We start from the raw sequence: 21,047 nt of genomic DNA, 5'->3' as shown, positions 1-21,047 counted from the left end.
ATCTTGAGATGCCATTTAAAGATGTCAGTTACAGGAAAACCTGCAAGTAGAGGTTCAGACTTATTGTTCAGATAAGCATCCTCTTTGTTGAGTTTTGTGGTTTGTATGTGTTTTTATACTGTGGGAGAAAATATTGCCAAATAGAATTTTGTATTATTTTGGACTCTGCACCTAAAGCCAACCAATGACTTAGTATGAATGCTCAAATGTCCTGGCTCCTGAGGTAGCCACATTGCTTCTTCCCACGGATAGGAAGAATGTCAATTCAGTTATAATTTAAAGGTGAACCAACCTAATTCATACTTTCTTAAACAAGGCACAACACCCCTTGAACTTCACACAGTTCCAAATTCCACAGTGTTGTTTTCCAGCCAAGTAGCATGTATAAGAATGCATATACTAGGGTAAAGTGTTCATAAAAATGCAGATGTTAATGAAAACATGATACAAAAATGCATTCTGCTAGGAGAAACTGCATTGAAAAAAGTGTATATAAGGAAAACTGCATACAAAAATGTGTATAATAGGAGAAAATCACACTAAAAGGCTGAAGGGGTTTGTTTTTGTCAAAAAAAATCTGCAAACTGATGTGGAAATGTGGAAAACAACATATGTGGGGAAAATGAGAAACTAAGGGCTTATCCATATCTCTGTGTGCCGCACTGCTTTCCCTGTGGGAAAACCAGCAGTTTAGTGCTAAATTGGAACAAACAGCAATTGGCTTTTCCATGGATGGCTGTTGGTTCTGACTTGGGGCTAAAGAGTGGGTTTTCTGGGGGAAAGTGGTGGGGCAAAGGCAAAACCACTTGGAACCATGTCTAGAAAAGCACAGGACTAGCAGAAAACTGCTCAGATCTGTGCTTTCTAGGCACAGGAAAAGTAAGAGCGTGGGTGAGGCCTGATAGAAACCAAAATTGGCAGAATTGCACATTCCTTCTCATCCCTGGGCTTTTTAGCTCAGTATGGTGGTGCATCAACTATGCCAAAATTTGGATTAGGATGTAATCTGAACTTGGGGTTGCGGTTAAGGTCTCTCCTCCTTACAAACTGTATGCTTACATACTGTAAGCATGGAAACAAACCTGGGCTATAGGTCATGGTTAAGATGGAGAGACCTTAGCTGTGATTACTGGTTCGAAAGACTCATAATGAGCTAAGAACAGCCAATGGCCCATCTGGTCCAGCATATTGTCCTCACATCTGTCCTAAATCTGCTACACACTCTGTCACACTTCAGTTAGCTAAAAAAAAACCACAGAGGGGCATAGGAGATGCAAATTGTTCTCTGAGACCTCTCACATTCAAGTGGTCATGGTAAACCATAGCCTAATGCAAAATCATTTAAAAAGCAAACGCTATTGTAGAGTATAATTGGTGCTCGATAGACACCATTCGATCAGCTTTACATCTGAAAAAGCTTTGCCATGCATGGACTGCATACTTTAGAGAGGGGGTATGGAGGTTCTTTCTAGGATGCTTCAAGCACTTTTCGGCAGGCAAATTATTATTTCAATTATTGATTGTCAAGCGCATTGTTTTCTTACTACTGGCTTCTGTGCAGGCAAGCATTAGCAGTGACACAACCGCTTATCCCTTATGACAGTCTAGCTCATTATAAATAAATCAAAAAACTTTTGTTTTTTAGCCTGTAGCAAAATGGTGGCAAGGCATCATTGTAATCTTCCAGTGATTTCCTTATTCATTCAGACACAACCCTATGGTTCTTCATAGTGGTTTTTAATGGTTGTTTTCTACCTTGCATGTTAATTACTATTGTTATCCAAGAAGGGCCTTAGGTTTAGTTTAATTTTCCTGGAATTAGATATGAATGGAAATTAATAAAATGCACTAATATCCTCCTTTTGTTATAACTACTTTGGATAATATATAATTATTCCCATTTTACAGATGTGTATCTAAGTCTGGGATATCCAAGTCCACTTGGTGGTTGATGGTGGGAGAGGAATTCAGACATTCTAGGTTAACAAGTTGCTCCTCGTGATTAAAATTAAATTATCTAAACATTTATTCCCTGAATAACAGACAGAAACTTAGATATGTTGCAGAGAGAGAGAGAGAGAGAGAGAGAGAGAGAGAGAGAGAGAGAGAGAGAGAGAGAGAGATTGGCTGCATTCACATGACAGTTTATTCCATTTCCCATTTATGAATTTCACCTTCAGCCCCACAAGTGCACCCAGTGCATGTTAGGAGAAAAGAGGGACAGTACAACAAAACTGGCCTGTTACCATATATATAAAAGAGAGGAGGCTACACCAACTACAGTGGTGCATCAGGTTACATATGCTTCAGGTTACAGACTCCGTTAACCCAGAAATAGTACCTCAGGTTAAGAACTTTGCTTCATGATAATAACAGAAATCGTGCTCCGGTGGTGCAGCGGCAGTAGGAGGCCCCATTAGCTAAAGTGGTGCTTCAGGTTAACAACAGTTTCAGGTTAAGAACAGACCTCTGGAACGAATTAAATACTTAACCCAAGGTACCACTGTACAGTGTCAATAACCAAGTACTAATGAGTCTCAAAAAACACCTTATTTGATTTTTTTTTTTAACGGAGATCACATACGTACACTATACAAAAGAATATAAGCCTCACCACCCCACCCCTCCTCTTCCCCCCTCTTCTTCCCCAACCTTATACTGTACTCAACACTAATGTCTCACAACAAATGTAACTGATTTGTAAGAATGACTGCACAACCTGAAAAAAGAGACAGGGCATCTACTTTTGTAAACCAAGAAAATATTTAATAAGAATAATTTTTTAAAAAGGAGATCATTACTTCTGCAAAAAGCACTTTTCCTGTCAGAAGAATAATCCATTATTTCTTACATCAGCCATACAAAAGCTGCATTTCAGATATAACAAGCACTGATTGAATGATTATTATTCCGAAATTTAATCCCTTTATGCAACAATTTTGAATTGCTCCATCTCTTGGTACTCACCATGAAGTTGTTACAGTAAATGACACACTTTTAACATTGGGGCAGGGGGAGAAGGTGCCAGTATTGCGTAGACTTGAGTACCCCCAGAAAATAATCACTGGACGCAAAGCAATTTACATACAGTTCTCCTAGTTCAGGGATGGCAAACCTCTAGCGATCCAGTGCCCAGTTATCTGTTGGCCATTGACCATGCTGGCTGGGTCTCATTTATTTATTTAGTTAGAAGATTTCATGCCCACGCTTTGCCGCAAGGTCCCAGAGCAGGATAGAACAATGGAGTGCACAAGGATAGAAACAACTAAAACCATTACAACTATCAAACCAATCCCAGTGGAACAAAAGAGTACAAATTCAGCAAATACCTTAGCTGTCAAAGGCTGTGGTAAAGAGGTGCATCTTCATCACATGGCAAAAGGAACACAGTAAAGTTGCTAAGCACACCTCTGTGGGCACCAGAGTCCAACAACGCCTGGAGGTCCACAGGTTCCCCACCCTCACTAGTGGATCTCCCAGCAAAGAATAGAAAAATCCAGTGATATACATTCAAATACATGTGAAACAAAGGGCTACACAACCAGTGTTCAGAATGGGGTGTAGGGTTTTTGTATGTTTTTTTGGACCTCTGCAAATGTTGGATGTTGAGGCAGGAAACATGTCTAGACTGCCTTTGACAGATACCTGAGGGAGTGTGTCCCTTTTCTTCTACTTGACAACCCTGTCTAACTTGTCAGGGCGGTAAAATGTGATTTGATTTAACTTAAAGGAATAGATCTGTTGAAACAGTGTCACTTTCAGTCATTGCACCGAAAGGCTGCAGTGTACATTGTTCCACTGAAAGTGACAAGCATACTGCCCATTATTATAGGTCTCATAGCAGGCACTTAGCTGATCGTTCTGATCAGCTACCAACTGGTAGCACCAGCTGGATTGCTTTTTCTCCTCCAAAGGTAAACGATTTTAGCATCCAGTTTAAATTAAATTTGTGCAATTGTGCAATAGGTGTTGGAATAATGGTATTCCATGCGTGCATTGGAGCATTTAATCACCTTCCTTCTGGCAACAGCCTTTTCTTCTTCCCACTCACAAATTGGGGGGGGGGGCAGCGGAATGAGATGCTTGAAAACCAAGAGGACAAAGATTGTGACACCACCATACATGCCCAGTGTTAAATGCATGTGGGCAGAACCAAGGATTTTGGGAGCCAGATTAATTCTACTCTCCGCCTGTCCTGCCCCAAAATTTCCCAAAGCTGATATGAATTCTGGGAGGGAAAGTTTGATTGCTAGTATCTGCTACATGAGTGTATTTGGGGAAACTCTAATACACAGGAATAGAGTTAAATCTCTATTGTGATCCCTGTGTTGCACAACATGACCCTTTGTTTTTTTTTTAATATAATTTTTATTAAGTTTATAATATACAAAATCCAACTTCCAAATACATATTTCCATAGATCTAATAGACTCCCCCCATCTTCCGAGCACTGCATTCTCTATCGATTCAAAACCTCAGCAATTTGTTAACTTATTTTAAACATAATAATATGTCTTCCATTTTATCGTGATATCTGGTCTCTAAACATTACAGTCCAAATCCATTAATTTTTAGTTTCAACACAATAAAATTATTTCATTACACCACTTCTGTCTTGTTATACCTTATTTTCCAATTCAAAAATTTTCCGATGCTGAAGCTGTAATTTCCTAAAAAGGAGCATTTTTTAACATTCATACAACTTATAATGCTTTTTCAAATAATCCTTGAACTTTTCCCAAACTTCCTCCGTTTCTTCTTCTCCCGAGTCTCGAATTCTGCCAGTCATTTCAGCCAGTTCCATATAGTCCATCAGCTGCATCTGCCATTCTTCCAATGTGGGTAGATTTTGTGTCTTCCAGTGCTTTGCCATCAAGATCCTTGCTGCTGTAGTAGCATACATAAAAAAAATTCTATCTTTCTTTGCCACCCTCTGGTCCACCATGCCCAGGAGGAAGGCCTCCGGTTTCTTGGGTAGGGTAAATCTAAGCACCTTTTTTAGTTCATTATGTATCATCTCCCAGAAGGCCTTCACCTTCGGGCAGGTCCACCAGAGGTGTAAGAATGTCCCTTCCTCCTCTTTACATTTCCAACATTTGTTGTCAGACAGGTGATATATCTTTGCAAGCTTGACTGGGGTCATGTACCACCGGTATATCATTTTCATAATATTTTCCTTCAGGGCACTACATGCCGTAAATTTCATTCCGGTGTTCCATAACCTTTCCCAGTCTTCGAACATAATGTTGTGCCCCAAATCCTGTGCCCACTTTATCATGGAGGATTTAACAATCTCATCCTGTGTATTCCATTTAAGCAGCAAGTTGTACATTCTCGAAATTAACTTAGATTTTGGCTCTAGCAACTCTGTCTCTAATTTCGATTTTTCCTCCTGGAAGCCCACTTTTTTGTCCGCTTTAAAAACTTCCTGGATTTGAGCATAATGCAACCAATCTCGCACCTTGTTTTTTAACTTTTCCATACTCTGCAACCTCCAATTATCTCCAATTTTTTCAATTATTTCCCAATATTTAGGCCAGTGGGCCTCCATATTGAGTCTTTTACGTGCTTTGGCCTCCATCGGTGAGAGCCACCTCGGAGTTTTACTCTCCAATAAGTCTTTATATTTTGACCAGACCATAAAAATTGCCCTTCTGACAATATGGTTTTTGAACAATCTATGAACTTTAACCTTGTCGTACCACAAATATGCATGCCACCCAAAAGCATTATCAAATCCTTCCAGGTCGAGGACATCGGTGTTCTCCAATAAAATCCAATCCTTCAACCAGCAGAGGGCTGCAGATTCATAATATAACCTCAAGTCCGGCAGGGCAAACCCCCCTCTTTCTTTCGCATCAGTTAGTATTTTAAACTTTATTCGGGGCTTTTTGCCCTGCCAGACAAATTTAGAAATATCCCTCTGCCATCTTCCAAAACATTCCACCTTGTCCACGATCTGGAGGGCCTGAAACAAAAATAACATTTTCGGCAATACATTCATCTTTATAGCAGCTATTCTACCCAACAAGGAAAGTTTCAGTTTTGACCATGTTTCCAAGTCTCTTTTAATCTCTGACCAACATTTCTCATAATTGTCCTTAAACAAATTCAAGTTTTTGGAGGTCAAGTACACCCCTAAGTACTTTACTTTTTTAACCACATTTAGTTCCGTTTCTTTTCTGAACTCCTCTATTTCAGTAGTTGTCAAATTTTTTGCTAGAACTTTAGTTTTTTGTTTATTCAGCTTAAATCCCGCCACCCGACCAAAGTCAGAAATTAATTCTAACGCTCTTTTAGTACTAGAGGCTGGCTCCTGTAATGTTAATACCAAGTCATCTGCGAATGCTTTCAGTTTATATTGTTTCTCTCCGACCACAATTCCCTGTGCCAACCGGTCATTTCTGATCATGTTCAATAGCACCTCCAGGACTGAAATAAACAGCAGAGGAGATAGAGGGCACCCCTGTCGTGTCCCTTTTTCAATTTTGAACTCCTCTGTCACCACGTCGTTTACTATCAATTTAGCTTTTTGTTCTGAATAAATTGCTTCTATTCCATTTTCAAACCCCCGCCCTACTCCCATCCTTTCCAAATTTTTCTTCATAAACATCCAAGAAATGTTGTCAAAGGCTTTCTCCGCATCAATAAAAATCAACACCGCTCTTGTATTTGAGTTTGTCTGTAGGAATTCCAAAATGTCAATGATGTTTCTTGTGTTATCAAATAAATGCCTGCCAGGGAGAAAGCCTGCTTGGTCCTTATGAATCACTTCATTTAATACTTTCTTAAACCTGCTTGCCAAAATGTCTGCAAAAATTTTATAATCCACATTTAGGAGTGAAATAGGACGGTAGTTTTTAAGTTGGGTTTTTTCAGTTTCTAATTTTGGTATCAACGTGATGAAAGCTTCTTTCCACGTTTCCGGTGCCTTCTTCCCCTCCATAATCTGGTTACTAACTTCCAACAGTGGTTGTATCAACGAGTCCTTCAGTACCTTATAGTATTTGGAAGTAAGTCCATCTGGTCCTGGAGACTTGCCCAGTTGGAGGTTCTGAATGGCGCATTCAATTTCTTGGAACGTAATATTACAGTTCAAGGTTGCTCTCATTTCCTGAGGTATTTTTTGTAATCCATTAGTTATGAAAAATTGGTCCACCTCCGAATCTTTTTGTGGCCTTTGTGAATAAACACAACATGACCCTTTGGACTCCTTCCAAATCTACAATTCTGTGATTCTGTCAGCCCAACATAGTCCCAGTCCTGCTGTTGAGTCAGACTGTTGGCGCAACTAGTTCATTCTTGCCCATACTGACAAAGGCTGTCCTTGAGCTCCATTCAGGAGCCATTTCAGCTTCTTGGAGATACCAGTGACCGAACCTGGGTCTTTCTGCATCTACTCACCCACGTGCCTTTTCTCCAAACATCTGGCCCTCAGATGAACTTTGCGTAGGCTTTCACTGTCTCTGGATAGCAGCCTATTGTGGATTACAGAAAAAAAATGTTGTGGAAAAATCTCCTCTCCAGTTCTGCAAGGGAATGAAAGTAAGCCCATCCTATCCCATTTCTCTACGGAGTTTTAAGGGGAAATTCTTTAAAATGCACAAAGAAATGGAAAGGTACTCAAAGAAAAGGATATATGAAAGGTGGTCTTAGGGCTGTAGTACTACCTCCATTTCTCTTAGCTCATGCATAGGGAAGCTCATGCATAGGGCAAAATTCTGCCCCCCAAGCCGCCCCTCAGAGGCCACACATTCTCTCAAGTAATGATCCTCACCCCCCCCCACTTTGCCTTCTCCTGACAATGTCTCTTTCTTGCTTGGATGGAGGGCAGAGTGGGTAGGTGTGTAGAAACTAGCGTATGTGCAAAGAGAAGCATCATCTTCATTGCTCCGTCTCCTTTCACCATGGCATGTGGTCCCCCAAAAGGTTGTCCAGAAGAGGCTAAAAAAAAAGGTTTGCCATCCCTGGTTTAGCAGCCACAGGTTTTGGCTTGTTTGTTTAGTGTGGGCAGTAATTTCTGCATGTTTTGATTTCATTTACAGGGCCTCCGGTAAATGTGACATGCAACATCTTTATAAACAGTTTTGGATCCATTGCAGAAACGACCATGGTAAGATGTTCTTTATCACAAACAATTACATTTCAAATTATTTAGACTGCAATCATGTGCACACTAACCTGGAAGTAAGTCCCGCGGATCTTACTAGCACTTATCTTTGGATTTACTTGCATGCAATCCTGATCAGTGATCTTTAGATGGCAGGTGGAGCCTTCTAAAATGAAACACACTCATTTGTGGTTAACCCCTTGAGTGCTGAGCAGGGGACATGCTTCCATGTACTTGCAGGGTTCCAGCATAAGCATCTCCATTCCTTTCACTGAAAAGGGCAGTTTCATGTCTGCATCCCTTTGCCAAGTTTGAAGGATTATTCCTCATGTCAGACATTCAAGAAAATTTGTATTAAAATTCCAGAACTTTGTATTAAAATCTAACTTCTAAATGCCAAGGATTGAATTGGCTGTTGAATGCCTTTGAAGGAAACAAACCTATCTGGGTTTGTTTATTTTAAATGCATGGTCTTTTACTTCTTTTCTGCTATTATGTGACCTGGTGCTCTTTTCATCCCTTATTTTCTACTCTGCCCTTATTTAATTTTCCTTCACCTTACTGCTATGGATGGAAGGATCTGCCAATTTCAGTTGTCTCATTTTGCCAATCTTAAATTCAGTTCTCAGTGTTTCTGCAGCAATTTACAAAACAAAAAGCCAAATCCTCAAGAAAATTCAGAGTGGATTTCTCCTAATAAACACATTTTGTATGTAGTGTTGACTAACACATACATTTCTGCAACCAATTTCTGCTAATATAATGCATTTTTTGTGTTACTTCCACTATTGTATTTGTGGTTTTTTTGTTTTTTTTAAGAATAATTTTTATTAACCGACCAATCACATCAAATCAAACCAAATTACATAAATTCCAAATTACACAGCTGAATTTTATATTTTTGTTGGGGGTACCCATATTTCAAGTTCCGAAGGGATCCAATCAGCTTCTTACTTCTTACTGCTGTTTTAATGTCCACAAATCTAACCTTATGATGTTCACAGTACTATCCAGTCCTTTCTTATTATTTTTCCACATCTCTTGTTGTTATTTTCATATATTTTTCCTTTCTCTTTGTGACCTCTGATAGTCTCTGCAAGCTGGTTAGAACAGTTTGTAATCCTGCGTGGATATATATTTTTTTATCCAGTAGCCATATCCAGACGTTTTCCATATAACATCACTTCCATACATCAAAACAGTCTTAGCGTCATTAATCTTCACCAATCTGCCTCCTTTCTCAAAACCTCTGAGGAGATTCACTAGGAATGCAGTCTGAAAACAAATCCGTTCTGCTTCCCAGCTATAAATCCTTTGGCAAGATGGCGACTCCGAATTAATTGCTGCGCCATTCCCAAAAGCTCTTATTGCTTCTCGATCTCCATAAAGCATACTTTTGGTTAAAGTTTATCTCCACACAGACCTTAATCAGCCTGCTTGGGTCAGTTCAACCAACGGTTCTAATGAGGAGGGGTTCTTGTAAATCACATAGAAGGAAAGTAAAAAAGGTCCCCCCCCCATTCAGCCCCATTGTCAACATACCCCGCCTTTGGTGTATCTTCATTGTAAAATATTCCTGTTTCTCCAGCCCGTCGTCTTCTTTTGCAGAGGTCACTTAAATTAGCAGACTTCACTCCCCTTCTTCACTTGAAATATGTGCATTTGCTTCTTTTGTAATTAATTATTCCAAATTGCTGCAACTAGTGCAAGATCAGAGACAGCGTCCAGGAGAGCCGATGTCCACATGGGCGCATTCTGCCTAGGGCCCTCACCCCCTTCTTTCGAATTAGGGGGTATTTATGGGCACAGCAGGCAAGGGCAGTGTTCCCCATTTCCTTGGGGCAACAAGGGAGGCTGCCTACTCCCATAACAGCCTCTTAATTACCCTGTGTGGGTCGGAGAGATGGTATTGTCGGCCATCTTCCAATGCGCCCCCTAGTGGCCCCCCTATTGTATTTGTTTTTATGTACATTTTAATAAACATTTTTGGAGAATTGTATTGCAAAATTCAAAGAAGGGTGAATGTGAAGGAGAAATTCAATGCATTTCATCTTTCAAGCCTAATTTATCATATTTGCACATTATGAAACAATATGAGAACATTCACACTTATCTGAATGGAAATGAAAGATCTACATGTGCAGAGCTGCTCTTTACATTGAAGTGAATGGATAAGCCATTGCATAAGAATCCTCTCAGAACAAGGTACCACTGGACTGGAGCAACTGAGTGGAACTATATTGTGGACAAAGTGGGGAAGGTCCTAGGGAAGAGAGGAAGATGCACAGATATATACAGAAGTGTTATATCCTGATCATACTGACTCCATAGTTTATCAGTCTTTGGCAGACCCTCCTCACACACACTGAGATATTTTCATTCCATGATAAGAATCAGAAACTCATTCATCTAAAATGAAAGCTGCAATTAGGTGGGTACATGCAATACATATTCATCTCTAGGGCCTTGGCTGCAGTCAATTATAAATTATTGCAGAGGGTGTGTTTTTTAAAATTTTTCACTGCTCATAGTACATCATTTTCAGAACTCCCTAGTAAACTGCTGCTCTGAATGTAGAGGAATGCCAGTGCTCTGTAATAGTTCGCTTCTAAATTATGCATTGATGCAGCTCAAAGGAGGACTTTCTTGCGGTCAGCAATTGTCAAATTCTGTCAGAATCAAAGCCATCATTTTGAGAATATGAGCATGTTTAAAACACACATAGCTCTATTTGTGACCTCTCACTTGGTTTAGCATCTATATTCTTTAACTTCACTGTACCGAACAAGAAAAGCTCTTTAAAATTAAAGTAGGGATGTTATGTACCTTAGTTACAGGTTAACATCTGATACTTCAATATAGCTTGGGAATATTTTGATGCTGTTTTCTTGAACAATTGGGTCACCTTTCAGATATTGTTTTATTTTATCCAAGCCACTATTACATTTCACTTAACTATTTTGGATGAAGAAGTTTTCTGAAGAAAGCTTAGAATTTAGAGGTGCAACATTTCCCATACATTTTACTATGTTCTAAGTGCACAGCAGGGACGCAGGTGGCGCTGTGGGTTAAAGCCTCAGCGCCTAGGACTTGCCGATCGAAAGCTTGGCGGTTCGAATCCCTGCGGCGGGGTGTGCTCCCGCTGCTCGGTCCCAGCGCCTGCCAACCTAGCAGTTCGAAAGCACCTCCGGGTGCAAGTAGATAAATAGGGACCGCTTACCAGCGGGAAGGTAAACGGTGTTTCCGTGTGCGGCTCTGGCTCGCCAGAGCTGCGATGTCATGCTGGCCACGTGACCCGGAAGTGTCTTCGGACAGCGCTGGCCCCTGGCCTCTTAAGTGAGATGGGCGCACAACCCCAGAGTCTGTCAAGACTGGCCCGTACGGGCAGGGGTACCTTTACCTTTACCTTTACTAAGTGCACAGCAGACAAAGATATTAAGTGTATGTTCTATATTCTGAACTATCTATGTTATTTAACATGCATACCTCCTTCTCAAATGTGCATTCATGATATTTCACAGGAATCGAATAAATACTTTTAAAGTCCATTTTATTTTTATGTAGTTTACTCTAATATATGTAGACCAAAATCTGTTATTTCCCTGGCTTGGTCATAAGAAAACAACCAACAACTGAGTAAATTCAAAACAAGGTGTGTGTGTGTGAGAGAGAGTGAGTGAGTGAGTGAGTGTGATGGTTGCTTTTAAAAAGTTAGAGATCTTCAACGAGAGTGTCATGAAAGCTACATCTGATGAAATTCCCTCTTCTCTACAACTAATAATGACACAGGAGCTTTATCCTCTTTTGCATTATACCCTGTCTATAACTCTTTAAACTGTAATGGAAACATAGGAAACTGCCTTATGAAGATTCAGACCATTGGTCCATCTAGTTTAGCATCATCTACAGTGAACAGTAGTAGCTCTCCAGGGTTTCAGACAGAGCTTTCTCCTAGTCCTACCTAGAAATGCTGTAGATTGGATGGGTGATCTGCATTTAAAGAAGATGCTCTACCACCAAGACTTGGCCCTTCCCAAATGGGTCATGCTTGGTTCTGTTACATTAAGTGAAAAAGGGAAGCTGAGTGTGAAGGGAACTTCCTAAACACAACAGAAATGTGCTTGGTCAGTTATAGTTTCTAAGCATAGATCAACTCGTGCTCAGTTGTGCCCCATTTATCAAATGCTAGAAGCTAATGTAGAAAACATAGTAATGGAGCAAATGAAGAAGAGGAAATCTACATGCAAAATAAATTCTTAAAATTAAATTTTAGGATGGTGACAGTATCCAAGTAGGCTGAGCTTTATTAAGTTACCACACACACACACACCCCGCCTGCATATGGTACTACTAGTTTATATCTTTACATACTCCAAGAGAGGATGGGACTGCTTTGCTTCTTCAGCTGGTCTCTCCTTTCCATCAAACTTGGAATAAAAATGCAAGAGCTGGTAGTCACAGCTGCATTCCTCCCCCTTGCTTGTGGGGAGGAGTTACAGAGGCATCCTGAATTGTAGCCTGATAGCACTGTTTGCCTGTCACCAGCAAGGAGTACTAATGAATGAGAGCAGAAGGTGGCTAGCCTATAGCCCAGTGTTTCCCAACCAGTGTTCCGCGGCACACTAGTGTGCCGCGAGACGTTGCCTGGTGTGCCGTGGGAGGAAGGCGGTCGGGGGGGGGAGGGGGCGCCGCACGCACCCGCGTCAGGAGCCAGCACTTACCTCCCACGGTGCAGGGAAAGACTGGAAGAGCGTCGCAGCAACGCGCATGCGCAGAGCAGCCGTAAAGGGAGGCATGTGGGTGGAGAAAAGGAGGGAGGGAGAGAGAGAGAGCGGGAAGGGGAGGGGGGAATCCCCCTAGGCGTGAAGGGAGCGCGCGCCAAAGGAGGGAGGGAGAGAGAGAGAGCGGGAAGGGAGGGGGGAATCCCCCTAGGCGTGAAGGGAGCGCGCGCCGTACGTTCCAAATTTAAAGGAGGGAGGAAGAAAATCCCCATGTGACGGCTTTTGCCTCCAGGACGGCATCTGCCTGCGCCAACTCGCGGCTGAGCCAGGACTTTTCGTACACGTGTGGGCGCTTCGTAGCATGTGCTCGGCTTTGCCCGGAAGCGCTAAGGAAAGCGGCTTGGATCAGAAAGCCTGGGCTCTTGCCGCGCGCGGCATTGTGTTGAAGCGTGCTGGTAGTTAGTGGGTTGGGAGAGCCGCAGCACCCCATTTTTTTTTCATACAAACATGGTTAAGAAGCTTTGTGGAGTGTCAGTAGGTTGGCACAAACCATGACGTTTGGGGACATTAATCTAGCTCAAGGTTCTTAATACCCTGAGACGTTGCCTGATGTCCTCTTTGAATAAGCGGGGCCTGAGCGTTCCACCAATTTAGGCCTCCTGCCCGGATGTGATATGGCTCCACCTTCCTCAAGGTGGTTCTGCTTTTAAATATTTTCCACCCTGTCACCATGAGGACTAGCGACTTCTTTTTGTAAAATATAAAATCGCTGCTCCTTGCTCTCGTGAGACTGTGTGTTTTCATTCGAAAAGGGTGTTCCGTGTACATTTGTGCGAGCTGTGCTGTAAAAAAAAGGGGTCTGTATCCGTTTGTCAGTGGCAATTGGATGGCCGGATACTGCAGTGATGGAAAAGTTTTTGAAAAGAAAAGAACTGGACTCTGAACAAAATTTGGAGCCAGATGAGAGCCCAAGTATGAGTGGGCATGAAAAGAAAGCAAAGATGGTTAGCTCAAGCAAATTCTCCGGCACAAGGCAATATAGCGAAAGCTATATTTCATTTGGATTTACTTTCACCGGAGATGCAAACCAACCAACTCCACTGTGCGTGGTGTGTGGTGAAAAGCTAGCTAACAGTGCTATGGTCCCAAGCAAACTTAAACGCCATCTCCAAACGAAACACCCTTCGCTTCAAAACAAGAATGCGGACTATTTTGTTCGCCTGCGTGAAAACACGGAGAAACAGGCAACTTTCATGAGACAAACCTCAAAGGTAAATGAATAAAGTATTTTATAATTTTTCATATTTCTGTTTACTTACTATTTCATAATAAAGTAATTATAAAATACTTTCTTTGTGTTTATTTGATTCCTATTTAAGAGAGTTACTTTATATATAGTCAATATAGGCACAGAGTTAATTTTTAAAACATTTTCTAATGGTGGTGTGCCTCGAGATTTTTTTCATGAAACAAGTGTGCCTTTGCCCAAAAAAGGTTGGGAAACACTGCTATAGCCGTTGGGTGACATTTTTGGACTCCAGGTCCCATCAGCTCCAGCCAGCATGGCCAGAGATCAGGGACAATGGGAGTTGCAGGTCTAACACCCCCTGTAGGAACACAATTTTCCTACCCATGAACTAGGCAGTTCAGAACACTGTACAAAAAAGGAAGGGGGGGGAATCAAATGCAAGGGCACCATTCTATGTAACCACACACTTGCCACATCACCATGCTTGCCTAATGGCCAAACTGCACATAAAGGATTTCAAGGAATGTCCAGGCAGCCCAAAATTATCACCTGCCTATAATTTTAGACCTCTGCAGTGGGTTTGCCCTCCTGGAATCAAGTTAGTTTGGAGAGTTAAACATTCATGAAGTCTCCCCACCCATTTGTGAAAACTGCAATCAGGGCCTTAAGTTTAAAAAATGCTTTTAAGGTGTTACCATCTTAGGAAGTTCTTTCAAACAGGATCTTACCTGCAAGCCTCTCATCAGCTTCTTAGAGAATTCTTGGGTCTGGCACCCATCTGTCCCAGGATACTATGGAGGAATGCGCCTTTGGGGTGAAGTCATACTGTTGGAAGGCTGCAGCACCTGCTGTGGCTCTAGAGACCGATACAAGAGAGACATATATACAGTAATAATGTTTGTGCTATATGGTTCTTTGTACGTCTTGCTGGGATGTATGTTTTGAAACTGTAATGATTTTTTTGCCTATTTTATTGTAGACTCTTCTTCTCATTATCAGTATCTCGGGTACCTTGGGTTAAGTACTTAATTCGTTTCGGAGGTCCGTTCTTAACCTGAAACTGTTCTTAACCTGAAGCAGCACTTTAGCTAATGGGGCCTTCTGCTGCCGCCGTGCCGCTGGAGCACAATTTCTGTTCTCATCCTGAAGCAAAGTTCTTAACCCGAGGTACTATTTCTGGGTTAGCGGAGTCTGTAACCTGAAGCGTATGTAACCTGAAGCGTATGTAACCCAAGGTACCACTGTATATTGTTTGCAGAGTGCCCTTCAGCATTTTTCATGGCTGTTACATGTCACATTGGGTTAGAAGGAGAGGAGGCAGCAAGTCAGCCCTGTATTTGCCAGCTTCCTGTCATCAGGAATCTCCCATTCTTCAGGAAGTCTTTCTTTAGATCCTGCCAGTGACCCTTCCCGTAGTTCTGCGATGATCTCCCCAAATGAGAGAGATTGTTCTTCGTTGTTCTTAAGCTGCTTAACAGAATACAGCAGCACTTCTGAAATAAGCAGCAGATCCTAAGAGACTAGTAAATGTGCCACTGTTTCATTGACACTTGGAAAGGGATCGAACAGCAAGCGACTTTAATGGAGCCAATTATCTGTGTAAAGGAACCATGTCTCTTGCTTAGTCCTGCCAAGCTTTTCCTCACAGGCATTTCAAGGCTGGCTGCTAATAGGCACATTGACTGGACCAGGAACAGGAAGTGACTGATCTGACTTGCATGCTGAAGCTGGCACTAGATCTGCTCTTTTGTGTGAGGCTGTCTAGTTGTCTTATTCTTAGAAAACTCAGGTCAAAGAGGCTGTTAATCTCATAATCATAGAGAGAGTCAGCCTTGAAAACACATTATTCACAGTTTGAAGAAGACCTAGGAAATTAGGCTTGCATGCTAACTCACTTCTGGCAGGTTCCATGTACCTTAAGGTAAAGGTAAAGGTACCCCTGCCCGTACGGGCCAGTCTTGCCAGACTCTAGGGTTGAGCGCTCATCTCACTCTAGAGGCTGGGAGCCAGCGCTCTCCGCAGACACTTCTGGGTCATGTGGCCAGCGTGACAAGCTGCATCTGGTGAGCCAGTGCAGCACACGGAACGCCGTTTACCTTCCTGCTGGTAAGCAGTCTCTATTTATCTACTTGCACCCAAGGGTGCTTTCGAACTGCTAGGTTGGCAGGCGCTGGGACCAAATGACGGAAGCGCACCCCGCCACGGGGATTCGAACCGCCGACCATGCGATCGGCAAGTCCTAGGCGCTGAGGTTTTACCCACAGCGCCACCCGCGTCCCTACTCCATGTACCTTGATGTGTGACAAATAAAAATTCAACAAGTGGAACTTTCACTCCCTGCATTTCATACTGAGAAAATAGACTTAAAGACACAAGGAGATGATTGCCAACAGTGCCTAGCCTGGACAGCAAAAATGACAATTATTGTTTGGATGTGACAACCTCAGCTGTCCCAACTCCAAAGCTGCTAGCCCAGCTAGCCTCCAGAAAACTCATGAGAAGCAAGTGTGTAGCTTTGCATTTCATTGACAATCCAGGGTACAAAGAGTATGAATGAACAATGTGATGCCCTTTCAGTAATGTGTTTGTATTCCAGCCCCTGTCAACCCCAGCTATGATCAATGGTCAGAGATGATAGAGGCTGTAGATCAGCATCATGTGGGGGCACCGGGTTGCATGCTGCTGGTGTAAAAAAGAAGTGGCTACACGCCTTGTGTATGTTCAAAAGGCAAAATGTGGCAGACCATACATCATTCATAATGAGCAGATGAAAGTCAATAAGACTGCTTTGAATTAAGTGTTTGAGAGGGCAACTGTTGTTGAGTGTTTAGGAACCATAATCATAAAGGAAATGATAATGTATGGGGTTTTTAACTGATGGAGAAAAAAATGGGGCCTGACTTTTTCTTTAAAAAAAACAACACTTTTATTAGTTTAAAATAAAAAGAGAGGGGTGGAAGAATCCCCACCCCCGGCACCCTCTCCAATATATATTTGAAAGACCAGCATTTTTCCTAGCAACTTTAGCAGGGGTAAAATACTAGCATAACATTATTTTCATCATGGATAGCAAACATAACACTAATTGGAGGCTTTTGCCACAATGCTTGCCAAGTTTTATCATCTATTGTCAAACCGATATCAGCTTCCCATACTTCCTTTTAAACTCATGTTGGAAACCATTAAACAAGATAAAATACCTCTCTAAATGTTAGAAACACCACCTTTTAGACTACCCATAGAAGCTTTGTGGAAACTTTCATAGAAAGTTTCAGGCTTCAGTTGTCCATTGGTCCTGAGAAGAAATTTAACAGAATGTTGTACTGTACTGTATCTACAATAGCCGGAGAATTTTTTTAAAGCCTTCAGCCACCACTTGCTTGGCAGACATCAACAGGCAATTTTTTTTTGCACCTTGTAGATAAATAAACATTGTCACCTGCTGAGGGATGCACATCCAGCAGCTGTTAATGGTGCAACTACCATGGATGGTTAAGAAGTCGGCAGGTTGTTTTGCTTCTGTGTTTATTTCGGATTTCACATTATTGTAAAGTTCTGTGACTTTTGGCTTTGAAAGAAGACTGCAAATAAACTGTCAGCTGCAAAAGGAATATAGGCTAGATGAGTGCATTATGCTGATGGAGAGGGATTTGCGAGTTTAAGTGCCATTAACTCTAATAGGAGTTAAGGGTAAAATCATCTATATATCAAGCTGAGATTAACCTACACACTTGGAGAGACAGCTAAATGCTGAAGACATTGGAAAAAATTATTTCCCTCTGGCTACTTTTTGTTTTTAACACATATTATGTTTAGACTGGTCCCAGTAGGTTCACAAATTAAGCAAGGGAAGCATCTGACACAATAAGGGCAACTGTATAAATTGCATGATGGTAACAGAAATTGTTGCACACTCAAAATTGAATCTGCTGTGTTAACTCTTGTGTGAAGTGATTACCAAGGTAAATGAAAGAAGAACCCAATACAATGTTATTCTCATGTGGAAACTGAAGTACAATATTTTACATACAGTAAATAAAAGGTAAAGGTAAAGGACCCCTGGACAGTTAAGTCCAGTGAAAGGCGACTATGGGGTTGCGGCACTCATCTTACTTTCAGGCTGAGGGAACCGGTGTTTGTCCACAGACAGGTTTCCAGATCATATGGCCAGCATGACTAAACCACTTTGGGTGCAACAGAACATCGTGACAGAAACCAGAGCACATGGAAATGCTGTTTAGCTTCCTGCTGTAGTGGTACCTATTTATTTGCTTGCACTGGCATGCTTTCAAACTGCTAGGTTGGCAGGAGCTGGGACAGAGCAATGGGAGCTCACCCTGTCGCAGGGAATCGAACCGCTGAGCTTCTGATCGGCAAGCCCAAGAGGCTCAGTGGTTTAGACCACAGGGCCACCCGCGTCCCCTGCATACAGTAAATATTGAAGCATTTACTACCCAAGTTTCTGTCTTTCATTTAGCTTGCTCCCATGTTTTGTTCTGTTTTGTTTTAAATCAACTGAAGATGCATTTAAGAAAACTTTTGAGACAAATAACATGTAAATATACCGTATTTTTCGTCCCTTAGGACGCTCCGTCCCATAGGACGCACCTAGTTTTTTTGGGGGGGAAATATGTTATGGTTCAGAATTTATCTGGTTAAATTCCCCTGGTGTGTGTCACCTGCTAACGTCAGCTTACAGAAGCTGGGCGGAGACAGAAGCTTTTAGAAGCTAAGAAGGAGGAGTTTTTCCCTGTACTTTCACTTCTCTCTGTGTATCTGAGAGAGAAAGACGTGCCTTTGGACATGGCTGAAAGAAGCCCTGGACTTTAATGCTGTAATGTATGAATAAAGAGCTGTAAATAGACAAACCTGTCTATGTGTGCTTACAAGAAGCAAGACTGCTTTACACGCTGTGCTTCTACTCTGCTAAAAAGCCGTGACTGAAAGGAGAGACAGCAGGAGTTATTGCGCAGCTTGAGAGGAAGCCTGCCGGACCGCTGTAGGTGATTGATGCGGATCGTAAAGCTGTCTGACGTTGCGGCTCTATCGATAAGGCAAGATCGATAGATATCTCCACAGGTTATGGAGTGTCAGAAAACGCTCGTAAAGCAGTCGGTGTGAGCTCCAGGAACGCTTTGAAGTCAGCGGTCTGCGGCTGAGGAGCGCAACGGGAGCTGACTGGGTGCCGGAGAGCAGATGATTAATTGCCTGCTTCCGAGAGACAGTGAGAGCCTCTGATACACAGAGAGCTGGAGCTGAAAAAGCAGCTAAAAGCTGGGAGCTGAGACGCAGCTGAAATATCGTTTCTCCACGGAAGGGAAGGCCGGAGGAAGCTGGTACGGAGTAAGTACAGCTTGGGGCACCTTGGGAGAACGGGAGAAGATGGCTGAAAGCCAGAATATACCGCTGGAAAAGCTCACTCTAAAGAGTTGGGCAACGTGGTCCAGACAAATAAGGGGATGGTTCCTAGTCGAAGGGCTTTGGGAAGCAAGCCAATGGGAGCCAAAATCACCCCTTGGCCGGCCAGCAGCTGGAGCAGGAGATGCAAGCTGTGGGGCTGTGTTGGCTGAAGATAGCCAGAGGCTGCAAGAGCTAGAGATGCTCAAAGCATGCGTTGATGCATCACTGAGGCCTCATTTGGAGGGCGTAACGACAGCGTGGGCTGCCTGGAATGTGCTGAAGGGCTTGTGTGAGGCGCCAGCGAAAGGCCAGAGTCCTGGAGGAAGCCCTGGAGAGGCAGAAGGATGCCCAGAAAGCCCAATGGGGGCTGAGACAGTGTTGGGGAGCTGTTGTAATGCTTCTACACGTCTGTGTGATGGACTGAGTCCTGGAGAGGCTGGACTGGCAGGCCCTGTTCCCGATGTCTTAGCCTCTAGGAGCGCTAGTGAGCAGATCGGGGGGGCGAAGAGTTCCAAAGGCGAGTTTAAAGAACTTTCGCTTTGTGCTGAAGCAGAGAGCAGCTTCAGGGGGGGCCAAGCTGGTGGAAGGCACCGTTCCAGAAGGAGGAAGGCCAGGCCAGCTGGGAGGAGCCCCGGGCAGTGTTTTTCCACTGGAGTTCAACGTCGGCGTGGCAGTTGCCCCCACCAGAGCAGAGAGCCGATGCAGGATGTTTTCAAGGACTTTTCCCATGGGAATCAGGCAGGTTTCCATGGCAACAGGCCTGGGAAGACAGGCAGGCGTGGAACTGAGCCAGGTGGTCGTGGTAAACAACAGGAAGAGTCTTATCAGGTTTCTGCGAATATGGCAGTGTTTGAAGACGGCCGAGTGGAAAATTTCCAGCTCAGCCTTGTAATAGACTCTGCAGCTAACCGCAACATGGTTCCAGAGACCCCTGCAGTCGAGAGGTGGAATTGCACAGCAGTTCCGAAGGGACAAACTATTAAGTTCGCGAATGGACAGAAAACTAGAGTTCGCAAATGCACTAATGTCTATCTTTCTGTTTTACAGGAGACGGTGGATTTTTGTATTGTTCCAGAGATTCAGCACTGTTTGCTATCTGTGCCTTATTTGTTAAATAAGGGGTTCAAAGTTTGTTTTGAAAATGATGTCTGCACAATCTCCAAAGGGGGGAGGTTACTGGCCAAAGTGCGGAAGGGACAGAATGATCTTTTCATTCTTAAAACGTCTCTTGGAGGTGAGGGGAAGGTTGAGAAAGCACAAGCGTTGCGTGCTACAGTTCCCAACCAACGTGCTACAATTCCCGCTCATAATGTTACATGTGCATGCGTATGGCATCAGAGAACAATTCATGGGTCGGTAGAGGACTTGCAGACTCTGCCCGAGGTTGCCACGGGGTGTAGGATTCAAAATTGTCAAAGTGCCATTAATTGTGACACTTGCAAGCAGGCAAAGGTGAGAGGGTGCAGTTACCCAAAGGTGGAACGTGTGGCCACTAAACCTTTTGAGTTGGTACACATAGATTTGGCCGGTCCTGTCAAGGAACCAAGTCTAGGGGGGGCCAGGTTTC

General features: G+C 42.8%; 1 protein-coding gene across 2 annotated transcripts in view; it reads left to right on the top strand.

The window, feature by feature from the left end:
• The window catches only part of GLRA3 (glycine receptor alpha 3), an 82,001-nt gene that overhangs the window by 24,234 nt on the left and 36,720 nt on the right, over positions 1 to 21,047 (top strand). For both annotated transcript variants that reach the window (XM_081926127.1, XM_081926126.1), the window contains exon 3: positions 8,046 to 8,113. In XM_081926127.1, coding sequence (XP_081782253.1) covers positions 8,046 to 8,113 — 68 coding nt within the window. The remainder of the gene's footprint in view (positions 1 to 8,045; positions 8,114 to 21,047) is intronic.

Source organism: Podarcis melisellensis (genome assembly GCF_964234715.1).
Source record: "Podarcis melisellensis genome assembly, chromosome: 9".
Lineage (NCBI taxonomy): Eukaryota > Metazoa > Chordata > Lepidosauria > Squamata > Lacertidae > Podarcis > Podarcis melisellensis.
This window is presented reverse-complemented; position numbering and strand designations above follow the sequence as displayed.